Raw genomic sequence first — 22026 nt, 5'->3', positions numbered from 1 at the left:
GATCGCATAGTTGACCTGGCTGTGCCTCGACTCACAGCCGCTGAATATTTCTTTTTTAGTTTCTGCTAAAACGACGTATGTGATCGGTTTTATATGCGGAAATATCCACCCGTCTTACAATTATTATTTGTATGTCTTTAATATGCGGGAATATACACCCGTTTCACAATTATTTTTATTTTAATTTGCCTGTATTTTGCACAGAATTTTTTTATATATTGCCTGTTTTATTAATATAGGACTTTTTAATTCGGCCGAGCTCTTTATCCGGCTCAAAGGACCAACTCTCATAAACTCAAATAACCTTGCGATTCTGTACTGTGGTACAGTGTCAAGTCTCTAAATTTGAGATTTTGAGTTAAAGACAGTTTTTGAGACTTGAGACGATTTTGTTATTCTGTAAGTGACAGTCACAAAATGTTTTACATTTCATTATTCAGAGATGTTTTTACAATTGAATGAAAATAAATATGACGATAACAAATATTAAATTTTCTTTAGCATCGTCAAAAAATATTACCATCAATAAAAATAAATACATATGTTGACTTTTGCTCATAACATTTACGAAATTTATGTAAAATTTATTTATTTTTAATCTTTTCGTATTTGAGATTCTTACAAAATATAAAAAAACGACAATCGATTAATATCTATGTTGATCTCTATTCAGTATGTTCAAAATGGCGGACATGAGTTCTTTTTAGTTTTGTGACCCGCTAACTATTAGGTCTCAAATTTGAGGCCATATTTTGAGACTAACGCTAGAGACTGTTTAGTGAATAGTAACTAGTCTCAGATTGAGACTTTACCTCAAAATATTTCAAATAGAGAAAAGAGACTCTTTGGAGAATCCCGCTATAAGTATCATTAACTTCTTACTGCTGGTGAGGGAAAAATAAAGACTTATTATATTATTATAGTAAAATATATTTTTCAATATAAACTTATAAATGTAAAAAACCGAAAAATATTTTACGTAAATGTTTTTATTTCCGAATTAATTATTAAAATACGCGTTTATCGGACTATGATTTGAGGGCATGCACCTGGAATGTCCGGTCCCTTAATTGGGAAGGTGCCGCTGCACAGCTGGTAGATGTCCTCGTGAAAATAAAGGCTGACATCACCGCTGTCTAAGAAATGCGATGGACGGGACAAGGACAGAGACGAGTAGGTCCTTGTGACATTTACTACAGTGGTTGGATTCGTGGTGGGAGAGAGACTCCGTCGCCGAGTACTATCATTCACTACGGAGAATGAACGTCTAGCCACAATGCGCATCAAAGCGAAGTTTTTCAACGTATCGCTGATTTGCGCCCACGCCCCGATGGATGAGAAGGACGATGTGACCAAAGCTTTTTATGAGTGCTTGGAGCGCACTTATGAGAGATGCCCCCGCCACGATGTCAAAATCGTGCTTGGTGACTTCAACGTCAGGGTGGGCAACGAAGGTATCTTTTTCACTACGGTCGGTAAATTCAGCCTCCACGAGGAAACATCCCCAAATGGGTTGAGGCTGATCGACTTCGCCGGGTCCCGAAATATGGTTATCTGTAGTACAGGATTCCAGCATAAGAAGATACGTCAAGCTACCTGGCTGTCTCCGGATCGGAAAACCACCAACCAGATCGATCATGTTGTGATAGACGGAAGACACGTCTCCAATGTTTTAGATGTGCGTGCGCTCCGAGGTCCTAACATCGACTCGGACCACTATATTGTTGCAGAAAAAATTCGCACTCGCCTCTGTGCAGCAAAAAACGCACGCCAACAAACACAAGGAAGGTTCGACGTCGAGAAGCTGCAATCACAACAGACAGCCAAGCGATTTTCTACTCGGCTTGCACTCCTGCTCTCTGAGAGCACTCGTCAACAACTCGGTATAAGGGAACTGTGGGACGGCATTTCAAACTCCTTACATACAGCTGCAACCGAAACCATTGGTTTTCGGAAAGTGCAAAAGAACAGCTGGTACGACGAGGAGTGCCTTGTCGCAGCGGAGAGAAAACAGGCTGCCTACCTCGCAACGTTACAATCGACCACAACACGTGCGGGATGGGATAGATACCGAGAGTTGAAGAGGGAAGCGAGACGCATTTGCAGACAGAAGAAGAAAGAGGCCGAAATGCGTGAGTACGAACAGCTCGATAAGCTGGCCGACAGGGGTAATGCTCGAAAATTCTACGAAAAAATGCGGCGGCTTACAGAAGGTTTCAAGACCGGAGCATACTCCTGTAGAACCCCCAAAGGTGATCTAGCCACCGATGCCCAGAGCATACTTAGACTATGGAGGGAGCACTTCTCCAGCCTGCTGAATGGCAGTGAACACATAACACCAGGAGAAGACGAACCCGATACCCCAATCGATGACGATGGAGCAGGCGTTCCATTGCCCGACCATGAAGAAGTTCGAATAGCAATTGCCCGACTGAAAAACAACAAAGCGGCAGGGGCCGATGGATTGCCTGCCGAGCTATTCAAATACGGCGGCGAAGAGCTGATAAGGTGTATGCATCAGCTTCTTTGCAAAATATGGTCGGACGAAAGTATGCCCAACGATTGGAATTTAAGTGTGCTATGCCCAATCCATAAAAAAGGAGACCGCACAATCTGCGCCAACTACCGTGGGATTAGCCTCCTCAACATCGCATATAAGGTTCTGTCGAGCGTATTGTGTGAAAGATTAAAGCCCACCGTCAACAAACTGATTGGACATTATCAGTGTGGCTTCAGACCTGGTAAATCAACAACCGACCAGATATTCACCATGCGCCAAATCTTGGAAAAGACCCGTGAAAGGAGAATCGACACTCACCACCTATTCGTCGATTTCAAAGCTGCTTTCGACAGCACGAAAAGGAGCTGCCTTTATGCCGCGATGTCTGAATTTGGTATCCCCGCAAAATTAATACGGCTGTGTAAACTGACGTTGAGCAACACGAAAAGCTCCGTCAGGATCGGGAAGGACCTCTCCGAGCCGTTCGATACCAAACGAGGTTTCAGACAAGGCGACTCCCTATCGTGCGACTTCTTCAATCTGCTGCTGGAGAAAATTATTCGAGCTGCAGAACTTAATCGAGCAGGTACAATCTTTTATAAGAGTGTACAGCTGCTGGCGTATGCCGATGATATTGATATCATCGGTCTCAACACCCGCGCCGTTAGTTCTGCTTTCTCCAGACTGAACAAGGAAGCAACGCAAATGGGTCTGGCAGTGAACGAGGGCAAGACGAAATATCTCCTGTCATCAAACAAACAGTCGTCGCACTCGCGACTTGGCACTCACGTCACTGTTGACAGTCATAACTTTGAAGTTGTAGATAATTTCGTCTATTTAGGAACCAGTATTAACACCACCAACAGTGTCAGCCTGGAAATCCAACACAGGATTACTCTTGCCAACAGGTGCTACTTCGGACTGAGTAGGCAAACTCTATAAGTCGCTCATAATTGCCGTCCTGCTATATGGTGCAGAGGCTTGGACGATGACAACAACCGATGAGTCGACGTTGCGAGTTTTCGAGAGAAAAGTTCTGCGAAAGATTTATGGTCCTTTGCGCGTTGGCCACGGCGAATATCGCATTCGATGGAACGATGAGCTGTACGAGATATACCACGACATTGACATAGTTCAGCGAATTAAGAGACAGCGGCTACGCTGGCTAGGTCATGTTGTCCGGATGGATGATAACACTCCAGCTCTGAAAGTATTCGACGAAGTACCCGCCGCGGGAAGCAGAGGAAGAGGAAGACCTCCACTCCGGTGGAAGCACCAAGTGGAGAAGGACCTGGCCTCGCTTGGAATATCCAATTGGCTCCACGTAGCGAAGAGAAGAAACGACTGGCGCGCTGTTGTAGACTCGGCTATAATCGCGTAAGCGGTGTCTACGCCAGTAAAGAAGAAGAATAAACACCACCAACAATGTAAGCCTGAAAATCCAACGCAGGATTACTCTTGCCAGCAAGTGCTACTTCGAAATGAGTAGGCAATTGAGAAGTAAAGTCCTCTCTCCACGAACAAAAGCCAATCTCTATAAGTCACTCATTTTTCCCTTCCTGCTATAGGCTTGGACGATGTCAACAACTGATGAGTCGACGTTGCAAGTTTTCGAGAGAAAGGTTCTGAGAAAGATTTATGGTCCTTTACGCATTTGCCACGGCGAATATCGCATTCGATGGAACGATGAGCTGGATGAGATATACGACGACATTGATATAGTTCATCGAATTAAAAGACAGCGGCTACGCAGGCTAGGTCATGTTGTCCGAAAGGACGAAAACAGTCCAGCTCTGAAAGTATTCGACGCAGTATCTGCCGTGGGTAGCAGAGGAAGAGAAAGACCTTCTCTCAGTTGGAAGGACCATGCTATATGTATATAATGTAAACCTGCTTGTTTTTGGTTCGTATTGTTTTCGCGTTCTTTTGCAGGCGCGATACGAATCGAGAAGAGAGTTCACATTGTGCAAGTATTAACTTCTTTATATATGCAAATACGTTATTTCGTATGTAAGTTTGTATAATACTATACGGTGTTGTTATTAGTTGGTAAGTATTCAGCTATGCACAGAGATTTGGCGCACTTCCTTATTATGAAATACAATACTTATTAAAGTCACAGTTAAAGAAAGTAAAATCATTACATTGCGCAAACTATTACTTCACTAAAAGTAATTCAAAATACTTAGTTTCTTATAATAAATATACAATGTTTGGTTCAGTTTACATTCTTAATTCAAAATTGACTTTGACAAGTATTTAACGTACTCTAAAAGATCTATAAAGCAAAATTAATATTATGAACAAGTAGCGTGAAACTCTTTGATATTATATCTTTCCTGGTTAATACTTTGTGGAATAACCAATATTCTTAAGCACCGCTTCACAGCTGCGTAGAAAAATCTCTATTGGCCTTTAGCATCTGTCTAAGAGACCTCCTACTCCTGCACAAAGATCAGTGTAATTTGTAAATTTTCTTTGCCCATTTTTTCGGGTTTAGATCTGGTTCTTGCGCTAGCCAATCAACAAGTGGAACTTTTTCTTGCGTAATACAGTTTTTCCAATATGCTAGGGATCGTTATCGTATAATGATAATATCATGGGTATAGGGCTCCATTGTATTCCTTAGTATATTAAGATATGCAATTTATCCACGTTCTCTTCTATCTTTAGTAGTGGTTCAAGTCCAAGCGACGAAAACGACCCCAAACTTTTAAATTTCCTCTACCGTGCTTTACGGTCTTTTTGGTATATCTTGAATTGACTTCTTGTATATATATCTTGAATTGACCACGATCAATGTGGTTGATTTCGGTTTCATCCGTAAAAAGTATCATTTTCCAAGAATGTAAGTCTATTGATATGTGACTATGAGCGAATGTTAAACGTACTTCAATATTCCTTTTCGGCAGAAGTGGTTTTTCTATGATCACACCCCCAAACAAATTATTTTCATTTAAACGTGTCCGCACTAGTCTACTTGACATGTTTAAGCCCAATTCTGCTTTGATTGCGTGTGAGGATTTGAAGGAATAAGCTTTATATTTTCTATTAATTACTTTCTATCCGCCGTGGGTTGTTTCGCTAGATGGCGCCTTACGAATTATGTTTTGAGATAACAGATTGGTTTCTTTCTTAACATTTTGATAACATTGTACACAATTTTTCTGGAACATTTAATTATACAAGGTATTTTCCAAAGTAAACAGGACTTTTTGAAACTAGCGCTGCCAGGTGGCGCCATCTATCAGAGTGCACGAGTGGTTACAACGTTTTCAAAGTGGTCGTGAGAACATAAATGACGATCAACATGTGGGCCAATCAAAATCCGCCAAAATGATTACAGGAAATTCCATCAAAACTGTGCGTGAATTCATTAAAAATCAGCCGAAATCATCATTGAAATTCATATAAATGGAATTGAACATCTCCAAAACATCGATTTATCTCATTTTGACCAAACATTTGGGCATACGAAAGGTGTGTGCACGGTTTGTTGCTCAGAATTTAACATTCGAAGGACGATTTTTGGAACAAAAATCACATTTTAACCATTAACTACTCTTCGCATTCACCTGATATGGCAGCATGCAACTTCTTCCTTTTCGGAAAAATGCATTTGCTCGTGAAAGGAAGCGTTATGCAGACGTAGAGGCCATTCAAAAACCTTGCACCGGCATACTGGCGGCCCTACCGGCCAACGAGCTAAAACACTCGCTCGACATGCTTTTGGACCGTGCAAAAAGCTGTATTGAAGCAGAAGGAGACTATTTTGAATAAAATAAATTGATTTTTGTTTTGTTTAAGTCCTGTTTAATTGGGACCCTCCTTGTATTAGCAATTTTTTCTTGGTTTGTACCGTTTTTGTAAAGGTCTCAAATAATTCTTCTTTTTTTTAAGTTAGCAGCATTTTTCTTTTGCCTTTCAAATAAACTTTGTAACAATTAACTATTAATTACAACTTCACAACTGAGAACGGTTATTTGTAAAATCAAATACAACTAATGACCGAAAACTACAAGTGCGCTAAATCATTGTCCAATGAATTTATGACGAAATTTAACAAAAACATATTAGCAACACCTCAATGAATATGATAACGGTTGTTTTCCTACGCTTTCAAAGAGGCGTGAGAAGCAGCATTGATCTCTTAAAACAAATTTATGGAAATAGAGGTATCTCTTACAAGTATCAGCAATATTCCTAATTTTGAATGCAAGCGCGTTAAATCTCTGTACGTATGTTTTAATTTATTATTTCTTTCATTTCTCTTCTAATCTTTTTATTGTGCCTCTAGCTTGTTTATTTTCAGCATACTGCTTACTGATTTGAAACAACGAAGGAAAACTTTCAAGTGGAGACTTGAAATTAATTTGTTGTTTTATTTGTTTTTAACACAGGGGTAACACAAATAGGCATATTATTTATTTTTTTCTCGTTTTTGTACCGTTCAAACGGGTTATATAAATTACACTGTGGAACATTTTTGAGATTATTGTCTGGGGGGTGAGAAATTTTGCCATACATATGTATTTATAATAAATAGAAATGAAAACGATACTCTTGTTTTATATCGCCTCAAGGGGGTTTTGGGAAAAACTAAGTATTTGGTTTGTGAAGCTGTTTTAGGGGGTATTCTCATGTAATCACTTCGAAAAATCGATTGAAAACATGCTGTGAAAAATTCAGACCGAAATTCATAGTATTTGATAAGTTACAGCTCATAGTCGCCGACGTGTCGTAAGCGATTGTCTACCAGGCGCCATGACAAGTCTGCAGCTCCTACGTTTCTAAGCGCATTTTCTCGAATCATCATTTTCTGAAACTGTCATGGTCCCAAAAAAAGTATTCAACCGATTGCTTTAAAATTTACATATGTTCTTCTACTCATTTATAGTTATCGTCCCTACTAGAATAGTTTATTTTCATATTTTTTAAACGATTTTTAACGAAAAAAAAACTAGATTTTCGTGATTTTTTTGAAGTTCGACATTTTTTTAAATGAAATTAATTATATTTGGTAGGTACGATGGCCGCAGAACTACTGATAATACGTAGGCTGCTATATATATTTCTGGCCTAGGCAACACTAAGTGTTGCCAGGTGCAATCTGACATTTCCATTGGAAAGTTTGATATTTTTTAGCATAACATCACTCATAACGTTTTGTCATTTAATAGTGAATTGTTTTATTTACAGGGAATTAAAAAATTCATCTCGGCCAAAAAATGGAATTAACTCGTGAACATTTTCGTGCGATCATTTTTCACAACTTTCGACGTGGATTATCACGACAAGAGTGCATCGATGAACTAAAATCTTTGTATGGCTATGAAGCACCATCCTATAGCACTGTGAAAAACTAGTACAACGAATTCAAAAGTGTCCGACGCTCGCTCAAAGACGAATTCCGTGAAGGTCGTCCAACACACCGTTGTGCCAGAAAACATCGATGCCGTACGTGAACTGATAATGCAAGACCGTCATGTAACATACCTTCAGACAGAGGCATGCCTATGCATTTCTCCCACCAGCATACATTCGATATTGCATGAACACCTGGCCGTAAAAAATTTGACAATCGCTCAAAAAAAGGCTGGTGTGGATTCGTGTAAAGAAATGCTGAAAAAATACGATCGCTGAGCTTCAAAAGACGTTTATAAGATCGTCACAGGTGACGACTCATGGATCTATGCGTATGAGCCCGAAACAAAACAGCAATCGACCGTGTGGGTCTTCCAAGACGAGCCAAATCCAACGAAAGTTGTTCGTGGAAGAAGCACTTCGAACCAAATGGTAGCCTGTTTCTTCGGCAAAACTGGACATGTGGCGACTGTTCCGCTTGAGCAACGTCGGACGGTCAATTCTGAGTGGTACACCACCATTTGTTTGCCTGAAGTCTTCGGAGAAATTCGAAAAACGAACAAAAGAAGACGAATCATTATGCACCATGACAATGCTCTCACACATCGGCTCAAACCAGCGCCGTTTTGACCGGCCAAAACGTCGAATTGATGGGTCATCCGCCGTACAGCCCTGACTTGGCACCCAATGACTTCTTTTTATTCCCACACATCAAGAAAATAATGCGTGGTCAACGATTTTCGTCGCCAGAAGATGCTGTTGAAGCATTCAAAACCCATGTTTTGGAGGTGTCTCAATCGGAGTGGAAAAAGTGCTTCGAAAATTAGTTTGAGCGCATGGAAAAGTGTATAAATCTTGATGGAGAATATTTTGAAAAACAATAAAACCATTTTCGTTGATAAATATTCCTATTTTCATTATTAGGCCAGAAATATATATAGCAGCTATCCATTCGATTTTTTTATTTCAGAGAACATGAACATCCGCTATCACCATGACCAGTGAACTACTTTTTTTGTTGGGGACTACTTTGATTAAAAAAAAAAAAAGTTATATTAAAAATGTAAAAATCGATTTTTTTTTTTACATTTCAAAATACAAATAAAAATATATTAAAAAATTAAAATGATTGAATTTTGTTGTCGCATAAAAAAAGTGAGTGTGCTTATGACCGCACGACTGAAGTGAAACTTCTTTCGCTCTATCTATATGTATATATACATATGTATGAATGTCATTATTGGGTACATCAGTAATTACTGTGGTTGATTGTAAAACAGAGACAATAGGCTTATGATACGAGAAATACGATACATATATTTTAGAATTAAAATTAGACAGAAATCTAGAAAAAACTGCATCGATTGTTGTTCCATGTCCTGTAGTTGGCTCATTACGGTCATTATTCATTTGTAATTCTAATTTATCTCGTAGAAAGTTTATCAAGAGTTGTCCATCTTCGGATGCGAAATTGATATTGAAATCTTCTGCTAAGATTAGTGGCAACGTATGATAGTTTTCTCCTAGTTCTTCAGAACCTACGCGACCATAAATCATAAATCTTCTGTATATAAACTTTATGATATTATTAACTGTGTTATTGGGCGAAATGTAAACAACTACCATTATGATGTTTGTTCCATCGTCCAAAACACAGTGAGCAGCACATATATCACCAATTGATGACTGACCAATATCAACTTCACGAATATGTCGTAATAGAATGTCCATGTTCGAAGTTACTATATTCGAGGTATCATTCGATTTCTGATAAATTGCCACTCCTGCTGATCTAACATTTTTACGCTTGAATTTCGCAATACAATCAAAATTCGGGATGTCAATATTTTCATCGTCATTTGACCAGGTTTCTGATAAAAACAGGATATTGCTTGAATCAATTGCGGGATCGCTCAAGTCCGATACGTGTTTTCTGAGACTTTGGCAATTAAAAGTAACCATGGACAACTTTTTTCTGTCATTCATAAAATCGAGAATCGTTCTACCTATTGTTGACAATGTGTTCAACGATAATCGGCGAAATTCATCTTGTAAAGATATGATCGATGTATCATTTTTTCGCCCATGATAAAATCTATTATCATTGTCTTTTGGTACTATGTAGAGTCCGTCAATACTGGTAACTCGTGATAGAGCAACATTTTCACTTTCGCTCAGTGATTGGACTTAAGTAGAAACTTTTGCTATACTGAATATGCTGTTACCACATATAACATAACTATTACAGGCGGAGTTCTTCCACCATATTCGTGCGTATTTACGGTCGAAGCAATTGGAATATAAGTATACGGCGTTAAAATACGCTATCCTACAAAAAAGCAAATTCCTTATTTGCTCAAACAGCTTCCCCTGCTTGAACGCCATACGAAACATACGAAATAATTCCATAGTAATATCTAAAATTAGAGATATTTGCATTAAACATAAAAGAAAAATAGGTTTTCTCTGGGTGCCTGATACATACCAGGAACTGCCAAACTCACTTTTTCCTTGAATCAGCTCATACGCAAAAGTTTCTATTCAATTACAATTCAACGTAAGGGCAGGAGGATGGAGTCATATGTAGAAGTTCACGCAAGTGAGGAAAGTTCTCTGATCGCCATTCACTTGGGAGTGGCCAGAAACGATTCTTTTACATATGACTCAAGCAGCTCACGACTTCCGGTCTTTGACCAAGTATCCTCTGGGGTAGCCTAAGAACATCCGTTTGAAGGCGAGCTAACGTGTGAAGGCGAAGATATCCCCCACATAGGGTTGTGCGCTGGGTTTGGGACCCGCCACGTAAAAAAACAACCCCAGCGAATAGCAACAACCAGCCTCGGATGAGAGACCCCCCTTTTGATGACGACCATGGCAAACGAAATAAGGACTACGAATTGAGGGCATGCACCTGGAATGTCCGGTCCCTTAATTGGGAAGGTGCCGCTGCCCAGCTGGTTGATGTCCTCGTGAAAACAAAGGCTGACATCACCGCCGTCCAAGAAATGCGATGGACGGGACAAGGACAGAGACGAGTAGGTCCTTGTGACATTTACTACAGTGGCCATATAAAGGAGCGCAGGTTTGGTGTGGGATTCGTGGTGGGAGAGAGACTCCGTCGCCGAGTACTATCATTCACTGCGGTGAATGAACGTCTAGCCACAATCCGCATCAAAGCGAGGTTCTTCAACATATCGCTGATTTGCGCCCACGCCCCGACGGAAGAGAAGGACGATGTGACCAAAGATGCCTTTTATGAGTGCTTGGAGCGCACTTATGTGAGATGCCCCCGTCACGATGTAAAAATCGTGCTTGGCGACTTCAACGCCAGGGTGGGCAAAGAAGGTATCTTTGGTACTACGGTCGTAAATTCAGCCTCCACGACGAAACTTCCCCAAATGGGTTGAGGCCGATCGACTTCGCCGGGGCCCGAAATATGGTTATCTGTAGTACTAGATTCCAGCATAAGAAGATCCATCAAGCTACCTGGCTGTCTCCGGATCGAAAAACTACCAACCAGATCGATCATGTTGTGATAGACGGAAGACACGTCTCCAGTGTTTTAGATGTGCGTGCGCTCCGAGGTCCTAACATCGACTCGGACCACTATCTTGTTGCAGCTAAGATTCGCACCCGCCTCTGTGCAGCAAAAAACGCACGCCAACAAAACACAAGGAAGGTTCGACGTCGAGAAGCTGCAATCACAACATACAGCCGAACGATTCCTCTACTCGGCTTGCACTCCTGCTCTCTGAGAGCACTCGTCAACAACTCGGTATAAGGGAACTGTGGGACGGCATTTCAAACTCTTTACGTACAGCTGCAACCGAAACCATTTGGTTTTCGGAAAGTGCAAAGAACAGCTGGTACGACGAGGAGTGCCGTGTCGCAGCGGAGAGAAAACAGGCTGCCTACCTCGCAACGTTACGATCGACCACAACACGTGCGGGATGGGATAGATACCGAGAGTTGAAGAGGGAAGCGAGACGCATTTGCAGACAGAAGAAGAAAGAGGCCGAAATGCGTGAGTACGAGCAGCTCGATAAGCTGGCCGACAGGGGTAATGCTCGAAAATTCTACGAAAAGATGCGGCGACTTACAGAAGGTTTCAAGACCGGAGCATACTCCTGTAGAACCCCCCAAGGTGATCTAGTTACCGATGCCCAGAGCATACTTAAATTATGGAGGGAACACTTCTCCAACCTGCTGAATGGCAGTGATAGCACAACACCGGGAGAAGGCGAACCCGATTCCCCAATCGATGACGATGGAGCAGACGTTCCATTGCCCGACCATGAGAAGTTCGAATAGCAATTGCCCGCCTGAAAAACACAAGCGGCAGGGGCCGATGGATTGCCGGCCGAGCTATTTAAACACGGCGGCGAAGAACTGATAAGGAGCATGCATCAACTTCTTTGTAAAATATGGTCGGACGAAAGCATGCCCAACGATTGGAATCTAAGTGTGCTCTGCCCAATCCATAAAAAAGGAGACCCCACAATCTGCGCCAACTACCGTGGGATAAGCCTCCTCAACATCGCATATAAGGTTCTGTCGAGCGTATTGTGTGAAAGATTAAAGCCCACCGTCAACAAACTGATTGGACCTTATCAGTGTGGCTTCAGACCTGGTAAATCAACAACCGACCAGATATTCACCATGCGCCAAATCTTGGAAAAGACCCGTGAAAGGAGAATCGACACTCACCACCTATTCGTCGATTTCAAAGCTGCTTTCGACAGCACGAAAAGGAGCTGCCTTTATGCCGCAATGTCTGAATTTGGTATCCCCGCAAAACTAATACGGCTGTGTAAACTGACATTGAGCGGGACCAAAAGCTCCGTCAGGATCGGGAAGGACCTCTCCGAGCCGTTCGATACCAACGAGGTTTCAGACAAGGTGATTCCCTATCGTGCGACTTTTTCAACCTGCTTCTGGAGAAAATAGTTCGAGCTGCAGAACTCAACAGAGAAGGTACCATCTTCTATAAGAGTGTACAACTGCTGGCGTATGCCGATGATATTGATATCATAGGCCTCAAACACCCGCGCCGTTAGTTCTGCTTTCTCCAGACTGGACAAGGAAGCAAGACAAATGGGTATGGCGGTGAACGAGGGCAAGACGAAATATCTCCTGTCATCAAACAAACAGTCGTCGCACTGGCGACTTGGCACTCACGTCACTGTGGACAGTCATAACTTTTGAAGTTGTAGATAATTTCGTCTATCTTGGAACCAGCGTAAACCACCACCAACAACGTCAGCCTAGAAATCCAACGCAGGATAAACTCTTGCCAACAGGTGCTACTTCGGACTAAGTAGGCAATTGAGAAGCAAAGTCTCTCTCGACGAACAAAAACCAAACCTCTATAGTCACTCATAATTCCCGTCCTGCTATATGGTGCAGAGGCCTGGACGATGTCAACACAGATGAGTCGGACGTTGCGAGTTTTTCGAGAGAAAAGTTCTGCGAAAGATTTATGGTCCTTTGCGCGTTGGCCACGGCGAATATCGCATTCGATGGAACGATGAGCTGTACGAGATATACGACGACATTGACATAGTTCAGCGAATTAAAAGACAGCGGCTACGCTGGCTAGGTCATGTTGTCCGATGGACGAAAATACTCCAGCTTTGAAAGTATTCGACGCAGTAGCCGTCGCGGAAGCAGAGGAAGAGGAAGACCTCCACTCCGGTGGAAGGACCAAGTGGAGAAGGACCTGGCCTCGCTTGGAATATCCAAATTGGCGCCACGTAGCGAAAAGAAGAAAACGACTGGCGCGCTGTTGTTGACTCGGCTATAATCGCATAAGCGGTGTCTACGCCAATTAAGAAGAAGAAGAAGTAAGGGCAGATTCGTAGAACCTTGCCGCGTTGTCATTATCCTTCCCAGGAATGCCAACGTGACCATCGCATCCGTCGTCCATCCGTTCGTCCGTCCGTTTTAAGGGGCCAAGAAATACGTGTACCAAGTTTCATCATGATATTTCAATTTTTACTCAAGTTACAGCTTGCATGGACGGACGAACGGATGGACGACGGATGCGATAGTATTATAATAAATATTTATACATACTCATACATTTACATGCAATGCACATCAAATAATAATAAAAATGCATGGGTAAAGATAAGTCATAAATTTACAGATCAAATAACATTAAACACACACACATACATGTATTAAATTGTACACTTGAAAACAACTCCATGTCAAGCAGCAATAAACAATATGCTGGAATACATAGAAACATACCCATATATTTATTTAATTAAGATAGTTTTAAAAATAGTAAATAAAATTAGAATGAAATGTATTCTCACTCAAGAAAGATCGAGAGAGGACTTTACTTCTCCATTGCCTACTTAGTCCGAAGTAGCACCTGTTGGCAAGAGATATTCTACCTTGGATTTCGAGTCTGACGTTGTTGTTGGTGTTGATGCTGGTTCCAAGATAGACGACATTATCTACGCGAGGGCGACGACTGTTTGTTTGATGACAGAAGATATTTCGTTTTGCCCTCGTTCACCACCCATTTGCTTCGCTGCCTTATCCATTCTGCGGTTTTCAACCCGACTTGGTCGAATTGAAGTTAAGGCAACTCAACTTCAGATCAACCAAACTCTTTTTCGGTATTGCGAACTTCAACTAAGTTCAGTCGAAGTATGATTGGCGTTGCCAACCTAAGAAAGGGAAATTTGACAGATAGTGAAACAGCTGAAACGACATATTTGAACAATTGAATTCAGTTGTCGCTCGCGAAAAAGTGAATAAACATTAAAATAAATAAAAAATGGATATAAGTTTTGATTTATATTACAATGACGAAAATATTGGGGGCAAAATTGATGTGCTACGTATACGAAAAAGCCTTCGTGATCACTCAAATCCATTGGAGCTTCCAAATGCAAAGTAAGCCATAGTTTTTTCACAATTGAGTGGTTTTTTAATAATATTTGTTGCAGATTCATAAGTTATTTTCGATTAAATAAAGAAGCATTTTGTTTGAAGGAACATTTCCTCAAACGTGTGCGAGGAAGGGCCATACCTCCGATATTAAAATTATGCGCAACTCTGCGTTTTCTTGCTGACGGTGGTTATCAAAAATGCAGTGGAAATGATTTTAACATTGGGTTGGCGCAACCTACGATATCTTTAGTAATTAAAGAGGTTCTAAATATAATTGAACAACGTATTTGTGCCCAATGGATTAAAATTCAAATGACTGAGGAGGTTTAAACGTGATGATTGTATGTATAAAATCTGAATTATATTAGAAACAAAATGGTATAATTGCTTAAAATTTTTAGCTTTGTGATTATAAAATGTCTATTCGGTATGTGGATGCTAGGCATGTAGGCGCAAATCATGACTCTTTTGTTTTCAATGTTAGCGATTTGAAAGTGCATTTACAGAACAACATACAGAATAACACTCGGATCTTGGGTAAGACTTTATCGTATTTATTGCTAAATAATTGGAGTAATGTAATTTATTAGGCGACGCTGGCTACCCTTTGCACAAATTTTTAATGACGTCTTATCTCTTGACGGAAGCTTCTTCACCCCAAGCACGCTACAATACAGTACACTCAAAGGCCCGGAATATTGTAGAGCGGACAATTGGTGTACTCAAGAGTAGATTTCGATGTCTCTTATCTGTACGAGGTTTACATTACACTCCTGAAAAGGCTTCGCAAATGGTGAATGCTTGTTGCGCATTGCACAATATTTGCCAACACTTTCAAGTGGAATCTCCGGAAGAAATACCATCTACCTCAAATACTACAATGACAAATGATGTTTTGAACATAGAAAGAGAGGAAGAGGATACGGCTCGAATAATTCGCAATAATATTATGACTTCCTTCTAAATAATTAAAATATTAAATTTCATTTATTCTTTCTAATGTGCTATTTATTCAGGCATATATTTAAATTCTATTTAAATAAATTCATTAAATAACAATGTCACTTCATTTTTTAATGTAAACTTAAACTATGGTACAAAAATATAAAATATCACTTCATTCCAGAATAATTAAAAATAAAATAAAAAAATATTACTTGTGTTAAATAACCAAAAAAAATTAAAATCTTTGCGAAGAATTTAATTTAGCAATTTTGAGGCGCTGCACCTCAATTTTAAGTGCATGGAGTTCATGCGCCTCGTTTGCTTTCCTTTCGTATATCTCCATTTTCCTTTTTTTAAAATCCAAAGCTTCTTTTTGGAGAGTATACGATTTATGCACAGTCAACTGTCCAATTTTTTTTTTAAATTTGCTGTTGCGTTTCAGCCTGTGTTGAGAGGAGTTGCAGCCTTTCCGACTCCATGCAATTGTTCGCCCTCCTTAACTGAACTCTCCTGGAAGGAGTCGGGCGTTCCTGCACAACTGGAGTGGACAATGGCGAGCGTTCAAGGGGCACATCGGCGACAGTAGGAGGTATATTCTCCACACCAAATGCTGGCTCACTTGGTGCAACTGCTTCCCTTAATTGAATAAGCTGGGCCACGCTCTCCTCCATTGGGCTCAGCGACTGCTCTTGCGACGGTCCACCACCAGTCGCAAGGTAGTTATTCCTGTTGTTGGCAAGTTTTTTCTTCAGACTTGCCTTATAGTGAATCCAGTAATAAAAAAATTTTAAATTTAGTTAATATTTTTAATGTCATAACCATAACTTACTCGTCCCCATTCGTAGGCAGTTCTGCTTGGTGGCCCTAAACAATTTAACTGCAGTGCCACACTCTCTCACAATTCTTTAATTTTGAATTTACTGTTTCCAAATTGTGGCTTTCCTCTTCCTACTTCTGGAAACTTCTCCATTAACTCCACCAATTTTTCAAATTTCTTTTTTGTTGTAACTTTATTTTTTCTAAAAGTGTATAAAATATATTAATTAAAATTAATCTAACATTAATTAAAATAGTTATTTTACCCGTTCTCCATTTTTCTTTAATATTTTTTTATTTTTCACTGCTCGAATATTCGAATATTTATTTAATAAGAAAACAGCACATTTTAAAACTTCACAACACCTATATTTGTTCCTATTTTGTTCACACCACTGTACATGTGATAGATCAGTTAATGGTGGTGATGCCAGTTGTAAAAATTCATTTTAGATACAATTGGGCAAACTTTTCTCAAGTTGTGGGCTTTTATACGTACATATGCATATCTGCATATATAAAAAAGAAAAGATACTTGTATATTTATATATTGTGTTTAAACATATTGCAGTTCCATTTAATGAAAATGCTTACATAAATATATGATTTGTGATATTTTCAGTTTGGTTGTTTTATATTCAAAGAATTGAGGTTTTTTCTACAATTGTTTTGTTAAATTTTAAAAATAGAAAGGGAGCACATATTTTCAAAAATATAAGAAATCATCAAATAAAAATATATTTGCGCGGTATGGCATTATTGATTGAGTTAGCTACTCTCACACACAAATAGAATACAAACGCTAATAGCAGAAACATCTTCTCACTTCGCCACGAGCGGCAAGCGTTTTGTTCTCGTTTTCATTCGAACAATGTTGTCATTACTCAATACGCATATGTAGTTTTGTACACATCTAAGTTTTCAATTATAATTTTTCATAATAAAATATATCACAACTGAAATCAAACTATTAAAACTAGTTTTTATTTTTACGGATTTACTCTTGCTAGTTTACTTTGTTAGTTTCGTATCTCTGGATTGACAAATAAAATCAACACTGTTTAATTTAATTCAACAACTCTTTATTTCACAACTCGCCTACACTATAGCAGTTTACTCTTAGCACTGATTTATTACGTTGGCGCTGCCACGGCTTATATAGCCACGCACTTCTCGCTGATGCCGACGTGTCCTTCTAGAATATTGCGTCTGGAAATTACCAGAACATAATGCTATACGGCGTCTAATGCAGACAAGCAGACAGCCGCGGCGCCAGAATCTGCAATTGTTCAAGCAGACGGCTGCGGCGCCAGATGACTATTGTTTCGACAAGCAGACAGTGCGGCGCCAGATGTCTATTGTTTTTACAAGCAGACAGCCGCGGCGCCAGATGTCTACAACACGATAAATGCTTTCCATATACCTACAACTATTGTTCATAATAAGGGATGCATATAGCAATACAAATACAACTTAATACTACTTTTGTAACAATATATTTGTAAATAATAGCATTCGATTCTGAATTTGAGTTATTTTAAGAAAATTTCAAATATATTGAAGACAATTTTTATAATTACTACAGTATATCGAGCCTGGCAACCCTGCGGTGTGAGAGAGCAATCAGCTGAGTCGTTGGAAATTCTAGGATTGGTGGTTGTAGAAGGGTTGTTGGGTAATTATTTACATTGCGCTCTCATAAGATTCATTTGGTCATATGTGTTAGAAGAAACAGTGGTTCATAAACTGAAGTTATTATTAAAATTACTTTTTATAAGGAAGTTTAAAGAAATAACCTGGTTTGAAACTTTTTGCTTCGAAAATTATATATAAAATAAGAAGTAGGTTATCTGATTTAAATTTTGGTACTTGGTACAATAATGCGTGGAGCTATAGCAAATGAGATTAAACCAAATTTATATATTTTAAATGCTGATTGACATATTAAAAGAAATTATTATACTTTTTGTTATTTGTCTTACATTTTATAAATTTATAGTAGTGTGGGAAAATACGTTGCTCTCACTTCCCTCTTCATGTTTGCCCGCGATGATCCCCTCACCCAGCCCTCAAAATGTGCACTTGTGCCCGCACGGGCAAAATGCCACTGAGGGCTAATATGCCCATCCCTGGTGTATGCCCTACCACTAAATGCTTATGCTTAATTATAATGTGGTTTTCTACACAAAATGATATTATGGCATTGGTAAAAGCAACTATCAGAATACATATCGTCACCTGAAATGCAAAATAACCTATCATCAAAAAATTCAAAATTGAGTTTTTTACTGATTACGACTCACCATATCATATTACATATGTATGTGTCACAAATTTTAAACTTCTGAGATCAAAAATACCCTAGCTATATTAAAAATTCAAAAAACGTATCATCAAGTGCTTGATTTCGTTAAACAAAATAACGTATCATCACTCATGTATGTAAATATAATAGAGTGTTTGTTTTTTTATATCGAAGTTAGCCTTCATTTATTGTTTATGTTTATTTTTAGTGATTAAGTTCAATGTGCTTTGGTTAGTTTAGGCTACATGGTTGATCGGACGTTGACTACTATATACATATACATATGTAGCCCTTCGTGACGCCATAGAAAAGAAGAACCCCTGTGTTCGAACTTATAAATTAACAAAACGCTTCCCGCCAGTTTGGTGGGATATCTGAAGGTATGCGCCCCCAAGTGATTAAGTCTTGACCTCCCTAACGCAAGACAGCAAGTGTTGAGTTGTTTCCACCTAATCTTCTTCCATACAGCTTCTGCAGATGGCGTCTGGTAGGATTCCCAGCCTTACTGCGTAGAAGCCAATAGGGCAATGACGATAGCGTGTGTAAAAATTGTGGCCCAGCGCTGACCAAGCTTTCGCGACGCCCAGCTATTCAATAATAGAATAAGATACGGGAGCACAGATCCGCTCCCATTCTACCGATAGCGGTTCTAGGGTGCCTCTTCTTGCTAGCTCATATTTCTCTCTCATTGTTAATGAGTTCAAGGCTGGAATCGCCGCCCTGCTAACTGAGTCCATGTTCACTTCTATGAAGGAGACTGGACTCCGGGGTAGTAAATTTACTGGAGTTGATAGAGAGCTCCTGACAGCAGACCCCTCCACCTTTGACCCATCCGTGAAGAAGCTCACTGTCCCCTTTCTCCAACGGCTTCTTCCCACCCACAACTCCCTCGGTATATGGGTAGAGAAGGAGCCGCCAGAGTTCGGTTTAGCGACTCCATGATCCAAGTTATCAGACCCGTGTTTTTTTAGGAATTCAGCAGTCTATGCTTTTACAAAGTTTAACAATAACCAAGAAGAAATGGCAACGTCTGCAGGACCTAGAAGCTTCAATTCCAGCAGACTGTTATTACTTTTATGATAACATACCTTTTGAATAATTAGTTATTTAATAAATAATAATTAAGCATTATCATCATATTTTAGCTTGAAATATTTAAATTTTTTCTAGTACTTTTATTAATAATAAAAATAACATGAAATATGAAAAACTTGAAACTGTTTTTATTAAAAAAAAGGATTAATATTCTAATTTCTAATTTTAATACAAATTTAGATTGATCATACGTTATTTTGTTTCAGAAATGAAAATTCAAAATAACGTAAGACATCTACTACAAAAATTGCTTAATTTTTTCTTTGTTTTTGTTCTAAAATATACTTATAGTTTCATGTCAATTCAGATTTAAAAATTTTGTTTCAAAATCTCAAGTGGTTTTCTTTTTATACGGTTTTTTGCTTCTCCTGTAAACCTACGAAAAGTGATGTTGCGTTATTTTGCATTTCAAGTGACGATATATATTCTAAAATGTGTTAATTTTTATGTTGTTTTTTTTGTATTACTTATTGAATCAAATGTACGTTTTTACTCAGTTTTTAAAATAAAGTCAATAAAATGAAAAATAATATCTTCATTATAAATTGTACACTCGCGTAACTTATACAAAAAGTACTGAACCGCAGTTGTCAAGCTTAGACAGGTTTTACTTTAATTCAGACTTCCATTAAAAAAGAATAGAAAGAGAGCGAATACCTTCATTCACATCTTATAATCAACCCAAACGTTAATTTCGGGTTGTTCTATTAATTATTAGGTGGAACACTTTGAAAATCAATTCGAGTTCGCTGTTCATTTCATTCTGATTGATCATATTGTTGTGGAATTCTATTTTCAAACGGTAAGTAGCCAAGAAAGATGTTTATTTTGTGAGGTTATGACATTTGAGCACATGTTTTGTGTGTTCATTTCTCAGTGTAATTCAGAATGCCACGAGCCAAAAGATCTAATCTTTCGCATCGAACGCGAAATGCAAATAGAGTTCGAAATATTGCCTATCAATTGACGACGGATGAACAAGAAATCGCACGAGAACAGCGCCGTGTTAGTATGGAACGACTTCGTGCATCACAAACACAAAAAGAAAGACAGAACAATGAGAAATCGTCAGGCAAATGAAACAACTCAACAACGTAATCTAATTCAACGCATTTTTTTTTTTTTTTTTTTTTTTTTTTAAGTAGGGGGAAGCATCGAAAGCCGAAGTGCGGAACTTTAATCCGCTAAACCTAACCTACTCCCAACTCAGGACGCTCCCACGGAACCACCGGCTAGGTATTACTTCGTGGGAGGGACTAGACATTTAAGTCTCCTCTATTGCGCGGACTAACGGACGCCTCGTCTGTTGAAAAGATCTCAGTTTGGTCATTATGAACGCTGACGCTTCGCTGACAGCTTTCCATTTATCAGTCGACTGACACATGAGTGTCGTTAAATTATCAACCGTAAAACTACCACCGAGTGTGGTTTTTAGATTTTCCCTTGTATTCGAAAATCGAGGGCAATAAAATAGAACATGTTCAGAGTCTTCTATATACTCTGTACACGTCGGACAGTTCGGACTAATGTCATTGTGGAATCTGAAAAGGTAGCTTCTAAAGCAACCATGTCCACTAAGTATTTGGGTCAGATAGAAATCTAAATCCCCATGTCGTCTGTCTATCCACGAGTGGATGTCCGGTATAAGTCGATGGGTCCAGCGCCCTTTGGATGAGGAATTCCACCGCTCCTGCCACTTTCTAGTGCTCTTGTTTCTCTCCTCTGTCCTCGCCGAGACAGTTTTAGGCGTTGATAATTGATACAAACGCTCGAGTTCATCTCCCTGGATGTCAATGGGCGGCATGCTGGCTAACACTTCAGCAGCATCGGTTGATATAGTCCGGAAAGCACTTATTACCCGGATTGCAGAGAGTCTATGCACTGCAATTAGTTGTTTAGCATACGCTTTTATATCCATTGCCTGTATCCATACTGGTGCCGCATACAGTATTACGGAACTCATTGCCTTCGCTATTAAGAATCGCCGGCTGGAACGCACACAGCCTCTATTGGTCATCATTCTCGATAGGGCATTATAAATTTTGTTTGCCTTGGCGGAAGAATAATCCAAGTGCTCTTTAAATTTTAATTT

The 22026-nt window shown here is 39.4% G+C and overlaps 1 protein-coding gene across 1 annotated transcript; it reads left to right on the top strand.

The window, feature by feature from the left end:
• The first annotated feature begins 101 nt into the window (after positions 1–101).
• On the top strand, positions 102–19054 carry LOC125777854 (uncharacterized). The gene is made up of 3 exons (XM_049453819.1): positions 102–2213; positions 11970–12150; positions 19048–19054. The coding sequence occupies exons 1-3, from the start codon at positions 1277–1279 to the stop codon at positions 19052–19054; spliced, it is 1125 nt and encodes a 374-aa protein (XP_049309776.1). The 5' UTR covers positions 102–1276.
• Positions 19055–22026: the final 2972 nt, after the last annotated feature.

The sequence above is a fragment of the Bactrocera dorsalis genome, chromosome 1 (genome assembly GCF_023373825.1).
Source record: "Bactrocera dorsalis isolate Fly_Bdor chromosome 1, ASM2337382v1, whole genome shotgun sequence".
In the NCBI taxonomy this organism is placed as follows: Eukaryota; Metazoa; Arthropoda; class Insecta; order Diptera; family Tephritidae; genus Bactrocera; species Bactrocera dorsalis.
This window is presented reverse-complemented; position numbering and strand designations above follow the sequence as displayed.